Source organism: Thamnophis sirtalis, unplaced genomic scaffold (genome assembly GCF_051295495.1).
Source record: "Thamnophis sirtalis isolate CommonGarterSnake01/CBP01778 unplaced genomic scaffold, rThaSir2_p1.2 scaffold_13, whole genome shotgun sequence".
NCBI classification, from domain to species: Eukaryota; Metazoa; Chordata; class Lepidosauria; order Squamata; family Natricidae; genus Thamnophis; species Thamnophis sirtalis.
Window position 1 is genome coordinate 58,642,035 of NW_028261393.1, and position 24,033 is coordinate 58,666,067.

Genomic DNA, 24,033 nt, shown 5'->3' on the forward strand with positions numbered 1-24,033 from the left:
TGCAAAGACAGGATAAACTGTCCAGTAACGCTTCCTTGGGTGAAGTCAGTGCTATGTTGCACCTGTGTTGCATATTCTGATTGGATCTTGTGCCTTCAGGCAGAGTTATTTTAATAATGATTATAATAATAATAATAATAATCATTTTCTTATGCAGTCATCCTCCTTAGCTTTCTACAGAGGCTCTCTGGGGGAATCACCCGAAAGCAAAGGGCGTCAGTTCAGCTATAATGATTGAAGAATCGACCTTCGAGGGCAAATCCTTTCGAGGGCAGCTCTGAACTTGAACTTGGATCAGGGATGGTTCTTTGGTTCCAGGCCTTTCTCACTAGGGCTGTTCTCAATCCATCAAGTCACGGTTGTCTGAAAGATGCTTTTCCACATGGCAACTGGACTTCCTTTTTTTTCTTTTTCCCCCCCTTGAAAACATTTCTTATTCACGAATGGAGGAGGAGGAGGAGGAGGAGGAGGAGGAGGAGGAGGAGGAGGAGGAGGAGGAGGAGGAGGAGATGACAGTGAGAACAATTAATCAGTGGACCAACCTGCTTCCAGAAGTTGTGAATGCTCCAACGCTGTTTTAAGAAGATGTTGGATAGCCATTTGTCTGAAACAGTATAAGGTTTCCTGCCTAGGGAGGGGGTTGGACTAGAAGACCTCCATGGCCCCTTTCAACGTTGTTATTCTATTTTAGAAGAAGGAGGAGGAGGATTAGAAGCTGCTGCTTCTTGGATGAGAAGCGAAAGGAGAAAAAAAACTCCTAGGGAGTCCTGTTGCCTTCTGGAAAAGCATCTTAGGGATCTCCAAGTCACCCTTTTTATATATCTGAAGACTTCTAGGTCCTCCCATTATTGACTTCTTCAGACCAGGCATCACAACTTCCTCCAACGTTCTTCATGAAAATGGATAATTCATCTGGGGATAGTTTTGCTGATCTGTTAAAGAATACATTCTCTAGACATCAAAGACCTAAACTTTAATAATCATATCTTCCCCCCCTTTCTATTCTCCTAGAGCTCCACCAATAATTGGTTATCTGCCCTTTGAGGTTCTTGGGACATCTGGTTATGATTACTACCACGCAGATGATTTAGAACTTCTTGCTAGGTGCCATGAACACCGTAAGTGTCTTCCTTCCTTCTTCCCAAGGGTCACCTGGGCCATCACAGCAAGGGTGGGTTTATCTAACCATGATTTTGTGGCACAAACTAGTCTTTTCACAGATGAGTGGGTGATAATAATTCATTTTTTCAAATGCCATTGTTCCCCCCCCAACAAGTGGGAAGGATAGAAACCTGGAGTAAGCCATGATTCCCTTTGACTTGGACTTTCTTGCTCATGGAGACAAAGTCTAGATGTAACCATCAACCTACATGCTAATGGAGAAGACTTCTCTTCTGAGGAAGATGAAACACAAGTCACGATTCTTTGCTGTGAACTAAACCTAACTCCGGGCAGTGTCTGCTTTGTATAATCTACATCAGTGTTTCTCAACCTGAAGTCCTGTGGACTTCAATTCTGGGAGTCCACAGGACTTCAAGTTGTCAAGGTTGAGAAACACTGATCTACATGATTTGACATGATAGCAATGTTCCAATATTCCAAGAGGGGCTACCCCTAAGAAGAGGGGCATCAGGCCAAGGCACCTGAAGGCAGGGCCAGAAGCGATGGGTGGAAACTAATCCAGGAGAGAAGCAACCTAGAACCGAGGAGAAATTCCCTAATAGAGAGGAGAATGAACCAGGGGAAGGGAAGTTGCCTCCAGAAGCTGTGGGGGCTTCACCACTGGAGGTTTTTAAGAAGAGACTGGACAACGTTTCTACGAAGTGCTAGAGGTTCTCCTGCTTGAGCAGAGGGTTGGACTAGAAGCCCTTCAGGGTCCCTTTCAGTTCTGTCACTCTGTTAATTTGTTACCACAAAGCGTGCTAGATGGTCCCACTAGCCAGATTAAGAGGTATCTAGCTCTCTGCCTCTCTCTATACATACATGTACATATACATATACATATACATATACATATACATATACATATACATATACATATACATATACATATACATATACATATACATATACATATACATATACATATACATATACATATACATATACACATACACATATACATATACATATACATATATTGTACATACACATATACATACATACAGATATACAGATATATAGATATACAGATATACACATATACATATATACATATATGTATTTAGAGTTACAACCCCTGGTATGCCCAAATGTGGGAGGAAGTTCACTGCTTCCATTCTCTGTCAATCGGCTCGTCACAAGAGTCCATCCAGACAGAAACCCAATATTTTTACTGTTGCCTTTGTTACATTTGTGTTGTATTTGTGCTGATAATAAATAAATAAATAAATAAATAAATAAATAAATAAATAAATAAATAAATAAATAAATAAATAAACAAACAAACAAACAAATAAATAAATATACCTATATTCATATACATATACATACATCATACACACACACACACACACAATGATCTGGCTGCCCCCCTTGATCATCTCTCCCCGTGGCATTTTTCCTGTCTCTCCAATGACCCTTGGATGGACATTCACAGGACAGGGCAGTGCCCGGAAGAAGACCTGCAAACCAGTGGGTGCCAAGCGGGGTTTAACAAAGTCTTTTTGTTGTTGTTGCTATTGTTGTTGTTGTTGCTGTTCATGCCCAGTGATGCAGTTTGGCAAAGGCACGTCTTGCTACTACAGATTCTTGTCCAAGGGCCAGCAGTGGATATGGCTACAGACCCATTATTACATCACCTACCACCAGTGGAACTCCAAACCCGAGTTCATTGTGTGCAGCCACACAGTGGTTAGGTAAGAACGCAAACTCTTTCTCTGCCCCTACAAAGCCCTCTGGGCTTCCAACCTGTCTCATCCTTTGCTGGAGTTACATAAAAGGATGGAGGTTAAAAATCAGGCGACGGAGGAGGGGAAAACAGCATTGTATATTTTTCTGTTGGAGGCATCAGAAAGCTGAAAGCAGCATTCAGAGGCTCCTCAATTTAACAACGACAGTAGAGACTGGAAAAATCCCCATTAAGGCATGTGGTTGTTGAGTGAAATAGCAATAGCAGTTAGACTTATATGCCGCTTCATAGGGCTTTCAGCCCTCTCTAAGCGGTTTACAGAGTCAGCATTTCGCCCCCAACAACAATCCGGGTCCTCATTTCACCCACCTCGGAAGGATGGAAGGCTGAGTCAACCTTGAGCCGGTGAGATTAGAACCGCTGAACTGCAAATAACAGTCAGCTGAAGTGGCCTGCAGTACTGCACCCTAACCACTGCGCCACCTCGGCTCAAATAGGCAGGCTGGGGAATTATGGGAGCTGAAGGCCTCACAGCCGAGGCTGAGAAACACAGATCTACAACATGGTCCATGGAGTCAAAGAGAGGGAGAGAGAGAGGGAGGGAGGGGAGAGAGAGAGAGAGAGAGAGAAAAAGAAAGAAGAGAAAGAGAAAGGAAGGAGGGAGGGAAACAGAGAGAAACAGAAAGGGAGAGAGAAAGAAAGAAAAGGACATAGAAAGAGCGAGAAAGAAAGAAAGAAAGAGAGAGAGAGAGAGGTGATGTTAATCTTATATCTCTGAGTTTTTCATAGTTTTCCTAGCGTTCCCTTTTTCCTCTGCTGTATCCTCTACATTTTTAATGCTTATGCTGGTCTATGACCATAATAAGTATTTGATTTATTGGTCTCTTGATGCATTGTTCTGCATGGCTAACTCTTTCATCCTTACCCTTTTTAAAAAAAGTTATGCTGAGGTTCGAGCGGAAAAGAGACGGGACGTCGGCCTGGAGGAATCTTCTATCGAATTGGCCTCTTCATCCTTAAAGGTAGGATAGTATCCCAAGAAAATCCAGGAAGAGGTTCTGGCTGTTCAAAGGATTTGCGGGAAACTGGCGGTTTTGGAAGAAGAAGTGGGAATATGAGATTTTCTTTTGGGGGTCTTTTTATTGGTTTCAGCCTTCAGAAAAGAAGTTGGCCTAAGAAAGTTTTATAGGACAAAATAACTCCTCTTTGGGGGATTTCAGAAGCTGCAATGCTGATATATTTGAAAACAGAATGAGAGAGTTGGAAGGGACCTTAAAGGTCTTCTAGTCCAACCCCCTGCTTAGGCAGGAAACCCTTCACCACTTCAGATAAATGGCTATCCAACCTCTTCTTAAAAACTTCCAGTGTTGGAACATTCACAACTTCAGGAGGGAAGTCTTTCCACTGATTTATTGTTCTGTCAGGAAACTAAGAAGAAATGTCCTCACAGTTAGAACAGGGGGCTAGACTAGAAGACCTTCAAGGTCCCTTCCAACTCTGTTATTCTGTTTTCAAATATATCAACATTGCAGCTTCTGAAATGCCCCAAAGAGGGTTTTTGGTTTTGTCCTATAAAGCTTTCTTCTGCCAACTTCTTTTCTGATGACGTCGAACAGGTGCTTGCCCTGGATTTATCCTGCCGTATCTAGTTGCCCCACCCCTTCGAATATGACGATGCCGCTCATCCCTGGCCAAAGGCCTGATCGAAGGGGATGGCAACCGACCAGCTTGGAAAAACTGGCTTTATATTGGACGAGCAAAGGTCTGCTTCACTTTTATAATAGGCCTCCGGATCGGCATTTCCCAACCTTGGCAACTTTAAGATGGGTAGACTTCCAGAATTCTTCGGCCAACACAGCTTGCAAATCTGGGAGTTGACGTCCAACTATCTTAAATTTGCCACGATTGAGAAATGCTGTTCCAGATGTGTGATGGCCATTAGGAAAGGATACAGGAAATGAAGTATTATTTTTTTAAGCATCCTTTGGATCTGAAATTCTAGCAGGGGATCCTTGGTGCTCCCTGAGCTACGTTGCTATGTTGAAGACATTTCATTATGCTAACTAGGTAACATCATCAGTGCTACATCCTCAGTTGCCTAGTTTAATGAAATGTCTGCAAGAAAACCACCAAGCTCAGAGAGTATCAAGGACTAACCTCATAGTTCTCTTCCCTCCTCCTCCTCCTCCTCCTCCTCCTCCTCCTCCTCCTCCTCCTCCTCCTCCTCCTCCTCCTCCTCCTCCTCCTCCTCCCTCCTCCTCCTCCTCCTCCTCCTCCTCCTCCTCCTCCTCCTCCTCTCCACAAATCCCACTCTCTTCCGGCACTGATGATGTAACCTAGTTTGGTAATGAAACCCCAGCAAGGAAACCACCAAGCTCAGAGAGTATCAAGGACTAACCTCATAGTTCTTCTCCTCCTCCTCCTCCTCCTCCTCCTCCTCCTCCTCCTCCTCCTCCTCTCCTCCTCCTCCTCCTCCTCTCCACAAATCCCACTCTCTTCCGGCACTGATCATGTAACCTAGTTTGGTAATGAAACCCCAGCAAGGAAACCACCAAGCTCAGAGAGTATCAAGGACTAACCTCATAGTTCTTCTCCTCCTCCTCCTCCTCCTCCTCCTCCTCCTCCTCCTCCTCCTCCTCCTCCTCCTCCTCCTCCTCCTCCTCCTCCTCCTCCTCCTCCTCCTCCTCTCCACAAATCCCACTCTCTTCCGGCACTGATCATGTAACCTAGTTTGGTAATGAAACCCCAGCAAGGAAACCACCAAGCTCAGAGAGTATCAAGGACTAACCCTCATAGTTCTCCTCCTCCTCCTCCTCCTCCTCCTCCTCCTCCTCCTCCTCCTCCTCCTCCTCCTCCTCCTCCTCCTCCTCCTCCTCCTCCTCCTCTCCTCTCCACAAATCCCACTCTCTTCCGGCACTGATCATGTAACCTAGTTTGGTAATGAAACCCCAGCAAGGAAACCACCAAGCTCAGAGAGTATCAAGGACTAACCTCATAGTTCTCCTCCTCCTCCTCCTCCTCCTCCTCCTCCTCCTCCTCCTCCTCCTCCTCCTCCTCCTCCTCCTCCTCCTCCTCCTCCTCCTCCTCCTCCTCCTCTCCACAAATCCCACTCTCTTCCGGCACTGATCATGTAACCTAGTTTGGTAATGAAACCCCAGCAAGGAAACCACCAAGCTCAGAGAGTATCAAGGACCCTTCATTTCAACCCTACAAACAATTCTCCTTGACTGAACTTCTAGGAGTTGAGCCAAGTCAGATTTCTACAGCTTCCACTTTCCCAAATGTGCTGAGCAGTTGAACCCGTATCAACTAAGCCATTTCCCTATTGCTGAGTTATGCCTAGCATCTAATATTGCCTCTCCTTCGCCTTCGTTCTGATTCACCAACTGCCACGATGCAAAGGTGGAAAAGAAAGGAATACATGACGGACAGGTGAACCTCTTCTTGTTGTTTCTTCCTGAAAGAGGCCTCTGAACTTGGCAGATTGTCTCCCTAATCGCATTTTCCATCGCCTTTTAAAATAATCAATTTGGCCTGGTTGTGCCTGCTGAATTTAATTGGGTCAACTTAGTCAATGCCAAGGTTTCAATAACAAGAGGCCAACGTCACCGGAAGGAGCTTTCTTTAATTGATCTCTAAACCTTGAGCATGAAATCCAAGTGGCCTACTTTCCCACCCTGGTGAAGAAAGTTAAAGGAAGCGATCACATGAGGGAAGATAGGATTTCTGGAGCAGAGGATTTCTCCCCTCCCTCCCTCCCTCTCTCCTATCATCCATCTATCTATCTGTCTGTCTGTCTGTCTATCTATCTATCATCTGTCTGTCTGTCTGTCTATCATCCATCCACCATCCATATATTATCTTTTCTACTATCTTGTCTATTTTCTATCTTCTATATGTCTATTTTCTATTTTCTATCTTGTCTATTTTCTATTTTCTATCTATCTGTCTGTCTGTTTATCTGTCTGTTAGCTATCTAGCCACGAAAGCTTTTTTTAAAAGTCAGGTGATACAAGGAGGCTCAAGGGCCCAAAGGGATGTTTCCTGCCTTCTAAGAGCCAAGGTGCTGAAGGGGTAAAATTGTTGGACTACCTTGCAGGGGTAGTTGCTGTTATGGGGAGAAAATGAAAGGCCCAGAGAAGGAAGGAAGGAAGGAAGGAAGGAAGGAAGGAAGGAAGGAAGGAAGGAAGGAAGGAAGGAAGGAAGTCTGTCTGTCTATCATCTATCTATCTATCTATCTATCTATCTATCTATCTATCTATCTATCTATCTATCTATCTATCATCTATCCATTGGCAATTCAATTTGCATGGTTGAATTATTCCTGCCTGCTGAGTCCCAAAACGTTTATTTGTTTGGGGTATTTATATATTTGTGAGGCTTGGACTCGGCCCAAGTCTGTGACAATTCTGGATACTGATGTCAGTTTTAGATCGCTGCCAACGGGGCTTTGGTGAGGGAAGTCAATTTGTATTTTCAGTGCCAGTATTGAACAAACATCGACTGGAAGTGTGAGGAGGTTTTCAATAATGGCCATGGGTTGTTGACTTGGTCAACAGTTCAACAAAGAGACACTGTGTCTGAATGCCACAGGAAGCTTCACTCCAGTTGGCCACCATCATCAAGAACCTCATAGGAGAGATTTAGAAGAAGGAATGGTCCTCTTCTGGTTCTCTATGGAGATTCCCAGTCCTCCAGTTCTGGTTGTCCCAAAGATGCTTTTTCAAAAGGCAACTGGGCTTTCTTGGTTTTTCCAAGAAGCTTCTTGGATCAGAAGCGAAACTTCTTCAAGCAAAAAAAAAAAAAAAAAAAAAACCAGTTGCCTTTTTTGGGGGAAAAAGTCACCTGATCCTTCTCCAGCTAAAGTCTTCATTTTATGTACTGTGCAGGATGTTCTCTTCTAAAAATAACTCATCACCCGCAGAAGAGTCAAATTTAGGTCCACAAGATGACTTAACATGGAAAAAAACCTTCCTATAGGATTCTCAGAATCTTGGAAGTCGCTTTCTGGTGTCAGGTGTCCAAGTAATAGATCTATATCAAGCAAAACTTCAAAGGAGGTAGATGCCTCAAAGAATAGATTTATCGGAAATGGCACATTGGCACATAAGTGGTGAAAACTGACTCTGAAATGCCCCGCGGTTTTTCATCTAAAGTTTCCCTCTTTACCCCAAACCCTCCATCAAATGGTCCAATCAGGGCTCTGTCTGGTTGCCTGGTGACCTCACTCCTCCTCCCTCTGACCAGGTGTGAGAATGTCCTTGGTTCCCAAGAGAAAATATTTTATTGTGACTACAACTATCTTTAATCCCCCCCCCCTCTCCCTATCCCTCAGCTCTAGTGTGGCAACAGTGAAACTGTCAAAATGGCTTTGGCCAGGGCAGCTTCAGGGTTGACATCTGGAAGAAAAATACTTTCCTCAGTTGATGTATTTATTTTTATTTTTTTAATCTTCGAGTTGGTTTTCTTTTCCTAAGCCTCTGACGGTCCACTCTCTTCCTTTCCAGAGTCAAGGGGATTATATCAACGCCCAACACTGCGTGTCCGCGAACCAAGAAGTCAGCCGTGAAGGAGTATCTGTGTCTTCTCACAGCTCCTGCCCATCTTCACACACAGCCCTCTCCGACTCTGCATGTATGGCTCACACATCCAGCACACAACCCCCGTGAAACCAACGTCATAGACTCTTGGCTTTCTGGCTTTCTAAGGGTCTCTCCCTTGAGAAGCCATTCCACCCTGTTCTTCTGCAAAAGTCCTATTCCAGCAGAACAGGGGACTCATGGGTGGAATCCAGACCTTCTAAATCAGCCGTGTCAAACTCGGTTTCATTGAGGGCTGTATCAGGGTGGCGTTTGACCTCGGGGGGGGGGGGGGCAGAGTGGGCGTGGCCAGCTCAACATCACTTGGGTCAGGGGGGGCCTGTGGTGGCCTGAGTGTTCTCCCAGGGAAAATGAACTCCCGAGCTCCGTTTCCGGCTGCGATGGCCTCCTGCAACCCTCTGCCAGACTGAAAGGGAGCTCGGGAGGGCACTCCACAATCCTCCCAAGCTGTTTTCACTGCGACGGCCTCCGGTGACCCTCTGCCAGCCTAAACGGAGCCCTTGCGAGTTCCATTTTTGCTGGCAGAGGAAGCTTCACTGTTTCCAGGGCGGCCCCACGGTCCAGACCTAAACACCTTGTCAGACTTCTCCTTCCTAGCATGGCAAAAAGCCACACTCATAAAACCTCGTGCGGTTTTCTCTTAACCCCTTCTGAGATGCAGGATAGGTGGGTCATCCATTCTCTGCTGACAGCATCCCCCTTGTTATAGAAGGGGTCAGAGAAGGGGGTTGGACTAGAAGACCTCCAGGAACCCTTCCGTTATCTTGTTAACTCACTGCATCCATCGATAATATTTACTTGGCCAATTGCCAGCAAAGTTTTCTCTTTCTCTTCCTTCCCCTCTTCCTAAACGTGTTGGTTCCCTACAGCCACGTCATCCATGCGGCACACCAGTACCAGCACTCCCACAAGACAAAGCTCATCCCTGGGACAGCCAGACAAGGTCTCCTTACGGCTCGCCTCCGGCAGCAACACCCCGGTAAGGCCCGGCATCAGGGGTGGGTTGCTGCTGGCATTGCTGTGGTGTCTCCTACTTGGACAGGAGGGCTGGACTAGAGACCTACCGGGCCCCTTCCAACTCTCTTCCTCTGTTGATATCTATGGAGATTCTTCGTCATCCAGATCATGGTTATCCCACAGGGGCTTTTCCAAAAGGCAGCTGGACTGTCTGGGCTTTTTTCTTTTCTTTGAAAACGTTTGGCTTCCCATCCAAGAAACTTTGGAGAGCTAAGAAATTCACACCTGCGGAGAAGGCAGAGGAGAGGAGAGCAGTGGAAATCTATGGGCCGGTCCTTGGGACGGAAGAGCCAGGCTGCTAGCTCTGGGGATCAAAGGCAGGGGGCAGAGATGGATAGGTGTGGCAGACAGCTATTCGTCTTCCGGATGGACGGACGGACTAGCCAGCCTGCAAGAGTAACTTTTTGCCGGGGCTGCCGGCACTCCTAATAATCTTTATTCGGGAATCTTTATTCAGAGGGTTTGAATGTTTGAGGAGCTGGGTCAGAACATAAACTGAATGCTGCAGAAGGATGGATTGTGGTGTCTTCCCCCCCCCTTCCTTGTTTTCTTCTTCATAGGGCATCATTCCTCCCTCCGACCATCTTGTGCCGCATCACATGACGCAGCCCACAGTCCCCGCGCCACAAACTCTGATGGTATGTTGTCCACGATGCAAAGCACACGCCAGGCTTTGCAGCCAAGGAATGCAGAGATCCTTCCTTGCTTCTCATCTGAATAACTTCAATATTGTGTGGGTCAGCTTGGAGCCAAGATCTCTTCCTCCTGCTTTGGTTCTTCAAGTGCCTGAAGCCTGGGAGATGTGACGCCACGTGGGGGGGTGGGAGACCAGATCTTGAACTGGAAGTGAGGGAAGGAAGTCATAGTGCCGTGGTTTTCAGTGGGAGAGTCTTAGAGTTGACCTTTGCAGCAAAGAAAACACACACCAAGATGCTGAGATCCTAGAAAGGGTGCAGAGAAGAGCATCAAAGATGATGCTCAGGGGTCTGGAGGCTAAACCGTAAGATGAACAGCCAAGGCAGGGGGTCGGCAACCTTAAACAAAGGTCCTAAACGGAAGCCCCCCGTTCAATTCTGGAGCCGACCGGAAGCCCGGTTCCCCCATCACAGAGTCCGATGATGAACAACAAAGCAGTAGGGACCTTAATAGTTGTGCACGGAGTAGTGAGCTTGTGTGCTGTATGTGGGGTGATAACCAGGGCAGTTATTCTTTTGCAAAACACGGCCTCCTCTTTGCAGCCAGGCTACCCCTTCCCAGCGCAAATGGAGATGATGCACCAGCTGAAGGAGCAGCTGGAAGAACGGACGCGAATCCTGCAAGCCGACATCAAGACCCAGCAAGAGGAACTGCACGTAATCAAGGAGCAGCTGCAACTCGTCCACGACTCCAATCTGCAGGTATCTTGGCCAGGTTGCTTTAGCAGGAGACGGTCCCCGGGGGATCTAGACTGACCTTCTCCTCCTCCTTCTCCACCCCCCCTCCTTCCCTTTCTTCTCCCTCTGAGCAGCTAATGGTACCCCAAAAAGGATAACAGGTTCTCTATGTGCCCGGAATTTTGCATTTTACTGTTGAAGAGAGATCACGTATTGGGTAGTTTTATTTCAACAGAGTGGTAATTATCTTCTCACCCAGAAGGTTCAAGATCCAGCGTTCGGCATCTTCAGAGAGCTCTCAGTAAACTCTCCATAGGAAATCCCAGAGATGCATCACCTGTGGCAGCTTCTGGCATAAATCTCCCCCAACTTCCCGTTTCTACGCTTCATAACTTCAGATTATTCATGCATCTTAGAAGAATTAATAAGGAGCCTAAAATTTCTGGCCATTTAAAAAAAACACAACATCAGTGCATAGGTTTTCCAGAAAATAACTTTTTCTGTAAAGGTTGAGTTTTAATTTTGGAGTGTTTAAAATTTCTAATTGGCAAAGGTTGGCTGACCTCTAGTGGGTATTCCTGCCATAGTTCCATGTCCTGATATAAATTCTGAATTGTCTCTCCCCCCCCGCCCCCAATTCTTCTGTCCTTGCCCCAAACTCACAGAAACCTTTTTTGGTTCATGCCCTTCTTTAAATTCCCAAGCAAGCTCCTTTTTCCTCAAGGCCTTTGCAAGACCAGAAGGTTGATGGACAAAATGGTCCCTTGTCTTGATGTTCCAACTGGAACCTGATCTCTTTTTTCACACAAACCCAGCCCAAAATTTCCCAAAACCCAAACTGATACTCATTCTGCCCGTCTCTCCCTGCCTGGGTCTCCTTCCGTGCCTTCCTTGCTAAGGACACTTTTGCTAAGGTTGGCTTTGTGTAGCGCCAGGTGTGTTTGCCTTCGCTTCCCTTCATCGCTCGGCTTTTGTAGAAGATTGGAAAGCACGAAGGTTGGCGGGTTGACTGAGCTGAAGGTCTCGTAAAAATGTCCCCTCTGCTTTTGTTCTGACCGAGGCTTCCCCAACAGCACGAAGCCTCGTCCTCGTCCTGATAAACCCCTTTTATTTAATTGATAGTGAATTCCTCACCCGCAAAGTCCCTTTCAAGATAGGTCACAATTACCGGCCTTTATCAGGCTTGAAGAGTGGCCAGGCCGATATCTTTCAGGTGCTGCAATAATGAACTAATGGTCTCCTGCAAACTCCACTCCCCTTTTGCTCTTCTTTTATTCCCTCTGGGAGGGGCCATTCATCCTCCACCTGTGGCTTTACTCCCAAGTCGACCCCTGTTCTTTAGCTGTTCCCTTCGTCTGGCAACTCTGCGCATGCGCACACTGGGAACAGGCTCCAGCTGTTCTTCTGCCTCACTGATGTCTGACTCTGAAGGCAGCTGTTGGCTGGCATAGGGCTCTGGCCCCCTCTCTGCCTCCGACACAGAGCCCTCATCAGAGCCTTCCCCAGACTCCAGGACTGGCCCATGCTCCTCCCCAACCTTCTCACTGTCCGAATCTGCTGCCAACTGCACTGGTCGCTGGTGGGCCACAAGACTTCCTGGTGACCACATCCCCCCTTTGACTGTCCTCTCTTGTCCAACAGATGTTCATGCAGCAGTCCATGTCTGTGGTCTTCAGCACTGTGCCCTCCCAACAGAGCCCAAGGCAGCAACCATCGGGAGCAACCAGGCCGGCTGCTTCCAAGAAGCCCCAACAGCAGCAAAGCATCATGGGAGCAAAGCAGTTTGGGGGTGCTCCCTCGGCCCCCCAGCCCCCCTTCCTCAGGGAGCCACGTGGCGCATCAACCCAGGTAACTCCCCGCTTGTTTGGTTTTTGACGTTATTACGATTGGTGTAGCAGGGTTATTGGTGCCCCCTGGCCTTGGCGGTTTTTGGGCAGAGATTCCATTGCTCAACTAGGTAACATGATCAATGCAAGGTGGGAGTGGGGTTTGTGGAGGGGAGGGGGAGGCCTGAGGGGTCCTCGGTGCTCTCTGAGCTTGGTGGTTTCTTTGCGGACATTTCACTACCCAACTCGATAACATCATCAGTGCTAGAAGGGAGTGGAGTGATTGCTCTGATTTTATATACTGGCTGGCTTGCTCTGTCGGCGCTGTGGGAATGTTGGTGGGAGTATAAGCAGAGAACAAACTCCACTCCCTTCTAGCCCGGATGATGTTACCTAGTTAGGTAATGAAACTTCTGCAAGAAAAGCAGCCCCAAGCTCAGAGAGCCCCCAGGGCCCCCAAATATTCTCTTCTGTCCATTAGTTTAATCCTCTGTGGTTTCCCTACCCAGCCCCACCTCAAGCCATCTCTCACCATGAGACGAATTTCTCCCAGGTAAAACCACCTGGACATAATCGTGATTCAAAAGATCCAGAATGATCCCAAACCCAGAGACGGTTCCTATCGCTTCCCATCCATGAGCCGTAACTGGCTCAGTCTCTCAAATGCCAAGTAGGAAAGGGGAAATCCGCAGGGCTCCTATTCCACCATTTATGCTTTGATTTCAGGGACAACAGCGGAAACACGTTGCGCGAGGAAGCCAGGTGAAGGCGGGGTGCCTGCCCATCCAGATGAGCATTTCTCTGCCCGCCTACAACAACCCCATGGTTTTTACTCAAACGCACCCACTCCCAGTGCCCTCTCCGATGCCACAAGAACTGGGCGAGAGGCCCCAACCGCCCGATTACCACCAAGGAGGAAACTTAAGGTACGGATGAGGAGAGACCTTGAGGACGGAGGAGGAACCAGTTTTGGGGGCAAAGTGTCCCTCAGTTCAACCTTCTAGAAATGAAGAACTTGGGGTGTTCAAGTCCTAAAGGTGCTTTTTGGCAAGAGGCAACTGGCCTTTCTGGGTTTTTCTCTGAAGACGTTTCACTTCCCATCCAAGAAGCTTCTTCGGCTCTGAAGAGATGGTGGGAATGGAATCAATCCATGGCACAACATAGGAGATCCACCTGGAGACAAACTGGGCAACATGCAGTACGATGCAGTGAGCCGTGTGCAGATCTATGCATTGGGGAAACAAAACCACCACTTCACAAACGCAACATAGGAGAACAAACCCATCAGGAGAAGATTCAGCAGTCCACCTGCACTGAAGAGACCACGGCTGCTCTTCTGAAGACGGCAAAGTCCACATTTTGGACACAGAGGACTGCTGGCTTGAAAGAAGATGGGTCAAAGAGGCCATCCGGCTCAAAATTGGACAGCCCTCCCTCCACAGAAGGGGAGGGATATGACACCACGTATCTCCAGTCTACAGCACAGACCTTTCAGCAGTTCCAAGAAAGCTCCACTCCCACCTGTCCTGTTCAGGTGACCCTGAGGACACAGGTAAACCTCCAGGTGGCCTCAACGTTCCTCTGGTCCAGTTGCCTCTTGCAAAAAAGCACCTTTGGGACTTGAACACCTCAAGTTCTTCATTTCTAGAAGGTTGAACTGAGGGACATGACCAGCTGTCTGCAATGAGCACCAATCCTTCCCTTCCCCACCATCCTGTCAGAACGGAAGAAGCTTCTTGGAGGAGAAGCGAAGGGTCTTAAAAGAAAAAACTAGAAAGTCCAGTTGCCTCTTGAAAAAAGCCCCTTTGGGGCAACCACAGCTTAGATGATGGAGAAGCTCCACAAACTAATGTTCCAAGTGGTGCCTTGTCTGATCTCTTTGTTAAGCATTGTGGTCCAAAATGAGTACAACGTGCATGAAAAGCATTCAAGGACCATTTATCTCACAGTTGTGTGTTGTGTGTGCTGTTTTCCTTCCCCAGGATGTTGTTGGATCAACCTGTGCAGTCACTGATGTCCAGCGCAAGCGGGAACAATCAGACCTCCCAAAGCAACATTAGTAGGCAGCAGAGCAAGTAAGCCACCATCCTATCGTGATGACTATTCCTTGATCAACTGAAGATGAGCAGACCTCCACTCCCAGAATGCTAAGCAATGGCTTGGAACTCTGGGAGTTGAAGTCCATCTACCTAGAAATGGCCAAGATTGGGGAATCTTCCTGTACTGAATAAATGCAAATTCTGTAGAATTTCCTAGAATGTAACAAATGACTTGTGCGTTGTGAAGCCAGATTTGGACATTGTAGAGTTCTCCAGACATAGATAGATGGTGGGCCATAAATTTTGACTTGCTGCTTTGTGGGAGCATATTTTGCCCTGCTAATGTTTTGATGAGACCGAACTTCATCCTAAGGGATGGCTCAGTGGCTAAGACGCTGAGCTTGTCGGTCAGAAAGGTCGGCAGTTTGGCGGTTTGAATCTTTAATGCTGCGTAACGGAGTGAGCTCCCGTGACTTGTCCCAGCTTCTGCCAACCTAGCAGTTCGAAAGCAGGTAAAAAATGCAAGTAGGAAAATAGGGACCCCCTTTGGTAGGAAAGTAACAGCGTTCCATGCGCCTTTGGCGTTGAGTCATGCCAGCCACATAGACATCTTTGGACAGCGCTGGCTGTTTGCTTAGAAACGGATAATGATGCAAAATTAACATCCTGTTTGCACGAACCGATGCAAACTGGCTGAATGCTGGTTTACTGGCCGGATGCCCTTCCTGTCGCCAATGTGGCGTTTTATTTCAGCAGATATATTCTCATGGTGCCCAGAGAGAGAAATATCTGCCTCCACCTAGGATCGAACTCTCAGCCTCCGGATTGTGAGGGGAGAGCCCCACCTCTAGGCCACTGCGCCACTCTTGGCTCTCCTTCTATTTACGGCGTCTCCAAACTTGGCAACTTTTAAGATTTGTGGATTCCAGTTCCCAGAAGTTGGTCGGGGAATTCTGGGAGTTGAAGTCCACCAGTCTTAAAACTTGCCAAGCTTGGAAACTCCCGGTCTATTTAAAGGCTGGTCTTGGACCTTCTCCATGAGGTCCAGCTGCCTCTTTTTGACGCGGGAGGAAACCTTCCATTTGTTTCTTCATCAAACTTTTCCTTTCCCCCCCCTGGAAGGTTTACACAAGAACCGCAGAGTCTGCCTTCCGCCATCCAGATGCAACCCGTGACGTGCGCGGCCATCCGGGCCCCTACGCCGTCCCCTGGCTTCACCCCTTCTCTGATGATGCCCCAACCCAGCGCGACTGTCCCGCAGAGCCATCCGGCCAGCTCCCTCCACCAGTGGACGCCGCAGCCGGTGCAACAGCCTCACCTTTACCTCCAGGTATGATTTTGCCAAAAAAAAGCCCCTTTGAGAGAACCAGGGCCGACCGGGAGGGCCGAGCACCTCCTTGACGGGTTCTCTGGAGCCGCTTCACGTAGACCCTTCCCTCCCGCACAGATGCCGAGCGCAGCTGAACCAGGGCCCAACCAGCACTCTTTCCAACAACCGCCCTTACCTCAACAGACGGCCACGGTGGGCTACTTCCACCACCCGCAGCCCCCCAGCCAGCACCTGCAAGGGCAGCCCTGCAGCTTACAAGACTTGCCCGAAACGCAGCTGCCTTGAGGTCCTCGGAGGAGAGACGGTCGTCACGTCCCCCTCGGGGAGGGCAGCGGATCCCGAGCACCGAGCAGGAGAGCTTGGCTCCTCCTGAGAAGGCTGCAAGGCGTGAGGAGAAACGCCCGGGAAGGAGGAGGAACGGAGAGCCTCAGCTGGCCTCCTCTCTGCTTAAGGGAACCAGCGGCACCAAGAGGCAGAGCGCCTCCACCTTTGCAGCTCCACAAGCACAGGGAGGAAAGTTAAAGGAGGTGCCATGTGCTTAAGGAACTGTCAGTCAATCTGAGTTTGACAAGCAGAGCAGAACTAAGAGCTGGCATGGACAAGAAAGCAGCTGGACTGGAATGGCGAGAGACTCCAGGATTTGCAGGAAATCACAACCCTAATAATTACAACTAAGTTTGCATGCAGCTGAGCCAAATGGCCACGCAAACCGAGTTGCATATCCATGGTAACGGACATGGTGGCTCAGTGGCTAAGATGCTGAACTTGTCGATCAGAAAGGTCGGCAGTTCGGTGGTTCGAATCCCTAGTGCTGCATAACAGAGTGAGCTCCCGTTACTTGTCCCAGCTTCTGCCAACCTAGCAGTTCGAAAGCAGGTAAAAAATGCAAGTAGAAAAATAGGAACCACCTTTGGTGGGAAGGGAACAGCGTTCTGTGCGCCTACGGCGTTGAGTCATGCCGGCCACATGACCACGGAGACGTCTTCGGACAGTGCTGGCTCTTCGGCTTTGAAACGGAGATGAGCATCACCACCCAGAATAACTTGCAAATCCTTTGAATTTGTTACCAGGATCAAATTTTACACACTGATAAATTTAGACCTCAAGAGGCGGTTTTTGAAAAAAGTTTGTCATGAAATATCATCGGACCGACTGCCATGTTTCACTCGTTCAGTGTGTGCGATCAATGTTGTTTTATATTCGCAATTTCTTTGCCCCTCAATTTTGTTTTCCTCCCGTGTGGACGGATCTCCTGGGATGATCGAATGATGCTGCTACCGTTTTATGAAAACCACTTTGGCCTCAATCGTTTCATTGTACACCAGATCCTTTGGATCTTTCAAGTTGTCTATAGAAAAAAGAGTCCATTTGGGTTTTATTTTAGGATGAAATGGAGATTTTTTTTAAAAAGAAAAATTCCTTAACTAGCTCGACTCCCCGATGAACCAAATAGGGTGCAGGATCCTTATTTTTTTCTCTCCTCTGCTTGAATTAAACTTTCTTTTGGAGAAACTTACCATCATCTGGAGAAAGACAAGCAAACTTTATGGTTTTGCTTTTAAGGGTTTGGCAAAGTGGAATCTTTGATCCAAGAAGTGTCATGAGTCAGTAGGGTTAGCAATAAAATGTATTTTTCTAAATGGTTAATTTTTTTTTAAAAAAAACCACGTTTATATATTTATGAACTTTTTTTAAAAAACTTTTTTTTAAAATTTCTCCATGGTGAGAAAACATCAAAGAATCCTTTTATTGTCTCTTTTTGCAAAAGGAATGACTTGTAATTTGCAAGGGGCATTTAAAAAAAAAAATCAAAAAAGACTTGTAACTTTGTTCGGCTTGCACATTTTTCCCCCCTTTAGCCTTTCCAGCTTATTCCTCCTTTTTTGGGGATGTGAAACTTTTTACCTGCTGCTGTTAGTGCAAAGTTGTTTTCACAAGTTCAGTGTTAGAAGGCATTTGTCTAATAATAGTTCAGGGGTCATACATTTGAAAGAAAAAAAAGCAAACTACTTTTATTCAGGTATAGCTGTGTGTGTATGTCTGTGTGTGTCTGTGTGTGTAAAATTCTCAGGCGGATGAATCACTGTTTTACAAGAATCTGCATTTTCTTAGGATTGTAGTTTCTTTACTGCTGAACACGGTTTGGATGGACAGGCATGTTGTACCGGTCAGTTTCCCTGGATATTTAAACAAAGGGGTAACAACGGATTCTTCCTAAATTCAGTTATCTATAGAGCGGCGTTCCTCAACTTTGGCCGTCTGAAGACGTGTGGACTTCAATTCCCAGAATTCCCCAATCAGCATAGGTGCAAATCTGGCATCTAATGCATTGCTTTGCAAAACTGGGTTAAACATTGTTTACCTTTGGGTAACGAGCCACGAACCCACCACTCATCTCAAAAGGGACATTTAAATGGAATGAAAAGTCTGCCCCGTCTTCTGAGCTATATTTGAAAATCTAAAGTATTTCTGGGTAAGCTGAAAATTGATCAAACGGCCGATGGTAATTTTGTTGAAAGGACATTTAAGGTCAATCCGTGATCTTGTTTTTTCTAATACTGGTAGACCTCAAATTCCGACTGTTCGTTCAGCGGCTGTTCGAAGTTACGACAGTGCTGAAGGAAGGGACTCATCGAGCAGATGGGAGAGTTTCTGAAAAGCCCTTTTGGAGAGTGAAAGAAGAAGTTTGGGAAGCCCTGATCCACGGCAAGAGCCACGAAGACACTCAACGGGTTGCCTTCAGGGGGGCCAATTCTGCTGGGGGTGTTGAGGAAGACGGCTCGAAATGATAAATCACCCCTTAAATCTCTAGGATTGGGAAGGGTAGAGAGCAGGCCAAGAGTGTTTGCTCAGCCCCGGGACTGTTCTCGACCTTCCCGCCTATACAGAGAATCCTTGACCTGCGACCACAATGCCCCCAGAATTTATGTTGCTAAGTGAGAAATTTGTTAAGTGAGTTTTGCCCCATTTTATAACTTTTCTTTCCACATTTGTTAAGCGAATCACTGCAATTGTTAAGTGAGTCACACGGTTGTTAAGTGAATCTGGTTTTCCCCGTTGACTTTTCTTGTCAAAAAGGACGCAAAAGCGGATCATGTGACCCCGGGACGCTGCAGCTGTCGTAAATGTGAGTCAGCTGTCAAGCATGCGAATGTAAATCAGGTGACTGTGGGGGATGCTGCAATGGTCATAAGCATGAGAAATGGTCATAACTGTGCAATTGTAACTTTGAACAGTCACTAAGTCAAGGAGCACCTGTAGGTGTGTTGTGGAAGTTGGAAGTCTTAGCAGGACTCAAAGTGAGATGAATCTTTAGTTGGTTGTAGAAGCACAAAAACCGTCCCTCCCCCCCTTCCCCCAGCTTGGCACTTTCTGTAAATATTTACAAATGAAAAGGCTGGTGGGTTGATAGAGGCAGAGTCTAACTTTATATACTGGCAAGAAAGAAAGAAAGAAAGAAAGAGAGAGAGAGAGAGAGAGAGAAAGAAAGAAGAAAGAGAAAGAAAGAAGGAAGAAAGGAAGGAAAGAAAGAAAAAGAGAAAGAAAAAGAGAAAGAAAAAGAGAGAAAGAGAGAGAGAGAGAAAGAAAGAGAAAGAAGCACAAAAGGGGAAAAGAAAAAAAGCAAAGGTTTAAAATCGAATATTGAATTTATTTTGTATGGTGTCAAATATAGATAACTTTAAAAAAACGTTCCTATTCATAAAGTATTTTGTAAAAGTAAAGTGGCAAGAGAGTCTCTCATTGAGGTTTGGGGGGGGGGCGAAACGGGGGAGGGAGAAACCAGGACTGATTGGAATCCTCTCAAATCCTTGTTAAATCGTGCCCTTAGATCCTTCAGCAGATTTGTACATATTATTTTGGAAGAAAAATAAAACTCTACTTTTCAGAAACGTCGTGTGGTGGCAGATGGTTCCTGGGCTATGTTCAGCATCCGGTCATGGAAAGGAAGGAGGTATTTTGTGGGTCCTATTTGACTCCAAAGCAGAAACTAAAGTGCTGATTCTTAAAAGTAGCTTAAAATTAGAATCACTGAGTTGGAAGGGACCTTGGAGGTCTTCTAGTCCAACCCCCTGCTTAGGCAGGAAACCCTGGAGAATTTCAGATAAATGGTTATCCAACATCTTCTGAAAAGCTTCAGTGTTGGAGCATTCACAACCTTTGAAGGCAACTTCTGTTTCACTCATTAATTCTTCTAACTACTCCATTTTCCCGAAAATAAGACCTCCCTGGATAATAAGCCCAATCGGGCTTTTGAGCTCCTGCGCTAAAATAAGCCCTCCCCTGAAAATAAACCCTCCCGTAAATATTGCAACACAGCAGCAGCCATGAGGTGACCACGCTCACCACCTCCTCCTGCACCTCAAAAATAATAAGACCTCCCCGAAAATAAGGCCAAGCGCTGATTGCGGGGGGTCAAAATAAAATAAGACCCTGTCTTATTTTGGGGAAAACACGCTACCAGGTTAAAATGATTCAACTGAATGCATTTTTTTGCCCCCTCATAAACATTCATTATATCGGAGACAACTAGTAAACTAGTTCCGTACCGTAATATTTTTTATGATTTCCCCCTTTAAGGATAATAATATATTTATGTGCAATCTGTTTATAAGACAATTCAATCCTAAACTTTAATTATATATATATATATATATATATATATATATATATATATATATATATATATATATATATATATATATATATATATGTACTTGTTTACCGCAAGTATTTGTAGTGGTCTCTTGGAAAACATACTATAAAAAATGCCATCCACAATTGCATTTTATACAGCACTTCTGTTGAAAAAGACACAATGTCTATCTAGGTATATTTTTCCCTTTATAAACATTTTATCTTTCAGTTTTATTGATCATTTAGCAGCCATGAGTAGCAAAGAAAGCAAAAAAAAAAAAAAAGGAAGTTGGCATAAATCAAACTTTTCTGAATTTCTGCCGGTGGTACCAACTCCAGGTGTTATAAAAATACTTTCAAACTGAAGAATTTGTGTACTGCACAGCCAGGTCTAGAAGCTTTCTTTAAAACTGGGGATTTTATATCCCTGGTACCCATTTCTCAATTATGTTAGAATTAGCAGAAGATTAAATTGGGAGAAAACTGGGCTCATGGTCCCCCCCCCCTTTTTTTTGGCATATTAGAAAACAACTGGATTTTGAAAAATAAAAATATACACCCGTCTGCGGTTGGCAAAAGGCCTCCTGCCACCATTCCCAACTGTGGTGGAATTTAAAAAATAGCAGCACTTTTCAATTTAAAGATTGCAAAGCTGAGTGTCATTTACTAAAGCGCTGCTTGGATTAAGGTAAATTGAAGAGAGTTTTAAAGGCAATCGAGGTTTTTGTTGTTGTTTTTTTTTTAAAAAAATTCTCATCCTTGAAGGACTTGAAAAAGTCTTTGAGGATTAGATTCTTGGAAAGTCTTTGTAGGATAAATTCTAATTGATTTTTACTCCGACTGAATACGGCTTCACCGTTCTATTTTTCCAATAGCGATGAGTTAGCTACAGGCTCGTAATCCGTGTGTTATTTTTTAACCTGAGGCTGGAAGGATTTCATTCTTTGATTCTGCAGCCTACAGCTTATGGGTCCCTTCGTCCTGACCCATAACTCGGTCTCTAGGATTTAAGTACTAGATCCTGGCTTAAGCATTAACCCCAAACCTTTGCAGAGAACTTCTCTGGGCAATACCAAGGCAAGGGTTTTGCTGGGGATAGCACCCAACTTTCTTACTAGTACCCCCCCCCTTTTTTTTTTAACTAAATGGTAAATGGTGATTTTGGACCCCATGGAAAAAATGGTTTTCCACCCAAAAAGAGGAAAAATAAATAAATAAAGGAATTTCTGCAGGGTCAAATAGCTATTCCCCCCCCCCCACTCCAAGTCATTTCAGTGTTGTGGATATAGAATTAAAGCAGCTGAAATTTTGGAATTTCTGCTCCTAGCTTTTTGTTGATGGCAAGATAGTTTTTCAAAGGGGAAAATCCTCAACTCACACTTTTGAGGAAGATTGCACAGTGACGCAACTTCTCCTGCTTGTAAAAATTGGGCCAAAAAAATCACCCTGGTTTTGGGATGTTGAGTAGAAGAACTGTCTAGAAGAAGAATGGGACAATTTGCCCCGGCCCACTTCCTGAGGCTAATTCGTCATGGCCAACTCTCCGCAGGACAATTTAAACAAATCAATTTAATTATTCAAAATAAATTTAAAAAAAAAATATATTTAAACTTTTTGGCCGTTCCGTCCCTCCTTTTGCATCCTTTCTTTAAGGATTGGGTTCCACTCTTTCTTGGACATTCATGTAACTCTTGGCTGTGGCGAGTTGTCCAGAGTTTTTGCACAGCTGCAAACATCTAACACTGTCAGCCGAGAAGGCGTCAGGGGGAGGCAAGCACGGCCTTTGGAGAACCAGGGTTTGAAGAAATCGATATTTAAAAAAAAACAGTGGGCCCTTCCCCGTTGACAGCAACAGCTTCCCTAAACCAGGATGCTAAACTGGTCAGAGATCCGCTGCCCTCCGTGCGTTAAGCAGACCTGCGTTCCAGTGGAGGATTCCTAGCCGGTTTACTACTGGTTTGCTTCGTTTGCGCCCGCCATGCATTGCTGTGGTGCGCAGTTGACTGAAAACTCTTCTGCTCATGTGCAGAAACCTGGCAGTCATGGCAGAAGAGACCGGGGAACCGGTTCAGGGGCGTGGCAGTCCTGGGTCGCTGCCGGTTCCAGCGACTCAGACCGCCATACCACTTACCGGTTTGGTTGAACTGGTCGGAACTGTTAGGAACCCACCACTGCCTTGTTCCAAGTTTACGAAACTCTTTGCAAAAAATTGGCGCCGTTAAGAGGATGCACCAAAACTGGGGCCCGTAAAGGGAGGACTTGGAAATCTTGTACCGTCAAGGAGGCAATTTAGGGGTCCCCCCTCCCCCCTTCCAAGTTGCCCTGTGTTGGTGGCTGCACCTTATCAAAAAAAATCTGGTGTGTTAAAATGCAAAGATTAGGTGCGGTTGTGCTTCAAACGACTTGACCCCCCCCCCCCAACAAAAATTTAGACATGAAGCCATGTACGCCGCCCGGCCATTATGGGACTCGGACTAAATCCTCAGCGTGAACTTCAGGCTGGACGCGGCCTCCTTGCCTGCTGGGGTTGTTTTAGACAGAGAGAAGGGACTCTGGGGGGGGGGGGGGATCACAGGGCAGGCCTTGCTTTCAACTGAGAGGCTTTCGCGCTTTCTAGCTTGGCTCTGGCATCGACCGGTTTCTCGAAAAACCTCACCAAGGCCGGTTCGTTCAGCAAGGAGGCCAGGATCTGCTCAAAGGCGAACGACCAGCCTTCACTGACGGGGACGGAGGCCGGGGCTCCTGGGTCGTCCCTCTGGGAGGAGGCCAGTGCAGGACCCCCCGTGGGGGATGTCCCTCTCCGGGTGGGGGAAGTGGGGCTCTGGAGCTTCCGGCCCACCTCTTCCATCCTCAGCAAGAGGCCCGTGACGGTAGCGATCGCCCGGAAGAGCAGCTCTTCTTCGGGATCCCCGTGGAAGAGGTTGTACAAGGTCTTGGAGAAGTGGATGAACTGGGACTGGGGAGGGAGAGAGGAGGAGGAGGAGGGTTTTCAGACCAAGAGGGGCAGGTGGGTAAACAGAGGCAGCTGTTTTATAAAAATGGTGCCTCGGCTACATTTCCTCCTCAAGGGTCCTGAAGATGCATCGAATAACCATCCCCATGATCTCCATGATTTCACGGATCGTCTGGCAGGGGTTGGAGGCCTCCGTGCCTGAAGATCTCCAGGTCAGGAGAGACGTCCTAGACTTTAGCAGCATTTATCGTATGGGGTTCTTGGTGCTCTTGGTGGTGTTCTTGCAGATGTTTCATTACATTTCATGTTTCCTTGCAGATGTTTCATTATCAAACTAGGTAGCATCAACATTACCACAGTAAACCTGAAGATGTTATCTAGCTGGGTCATGAAATGTCTGCAAGAAAAC

The 24,033-nt window shown here is 46.4% G+C and overlaps 2 protein-coding genes across 3 annotated transcripts in view; one reads left to right on the top strand and one right to left on the bottom strand.

Moving 5' to 3' along the window:
* Positions 1–16,511, top strand: part of PASD1 (PAS domain containing repressor 1) — a 45,644-nt gene extending 29,133 nt beyond the window's left edge. For both annotated transcript variants that reach the window (XM_087728448.1, XM_087728449.1), the window contains exons 10-21: positions 1,012–1,118; positions 2,711–2,858; positions 3,792–3,873; positions 8,359–8,485; positions 9,321–9,430; positions 10,029–10,106; positions 10,707–10,865; positions 12,483–12,689; positions 13,394–13,593; positions 14,650–14,742; positions 15,829–16,036; positions 16,154–16,511. In XM_087728448.1, coding sequence (XP_087584574.1) covers positions 1,012–1,118; positions 2,711–2,858; positions 3,792–3,873; positions 8,359–8,485; positions 9,321–9,430; positions 10,029–10,106; positions 10,707–10,865; positions 12,483–12,689; positions 13,394–13,593; positions 14,650–14,742; positions 15,829–16,036; positions 16,154–16,321 — 1,687 coding nt within the window. In that variant the 3' untranslated portion in view covers positions 16,322–16,511. The remainder of the gene's footprint in view (positions 1–1,011; positions 1,119–2,710; positions 2,859–3,791; positions 3,874–8,358; positions 8,486–9,320; positions 9,431–10,028; positions 10,107–10,706; positions 10,866–12,482; positions 12,690–13,393; positions 13,594–14,649; positions 14,743–15,828; positions 16,037–16,153) is intronic.
* A 5,980-nt stretch (positions 16,512–22,491) lies between these two features.
* The window catches only part of TBC1D8B (TBC1 domain family member 8B), a 28,776-nt gene continuing 27,234 nt past the window's right edge, over positions 22,492–24,033 (bottom strand). Inside the window, exon 21 of the mRNA XM_087728194.1 lies at positions 22,492–23,627. Within this exon, the coding sequence (XP_087584320.1) occupies positions 23,241–23,627 (387 nt within the window). The 3' untranslated portion in view covers positions 22,492–23,240. The remainder of the gene's footprint in view (positions 23,628–24,033) is intronic.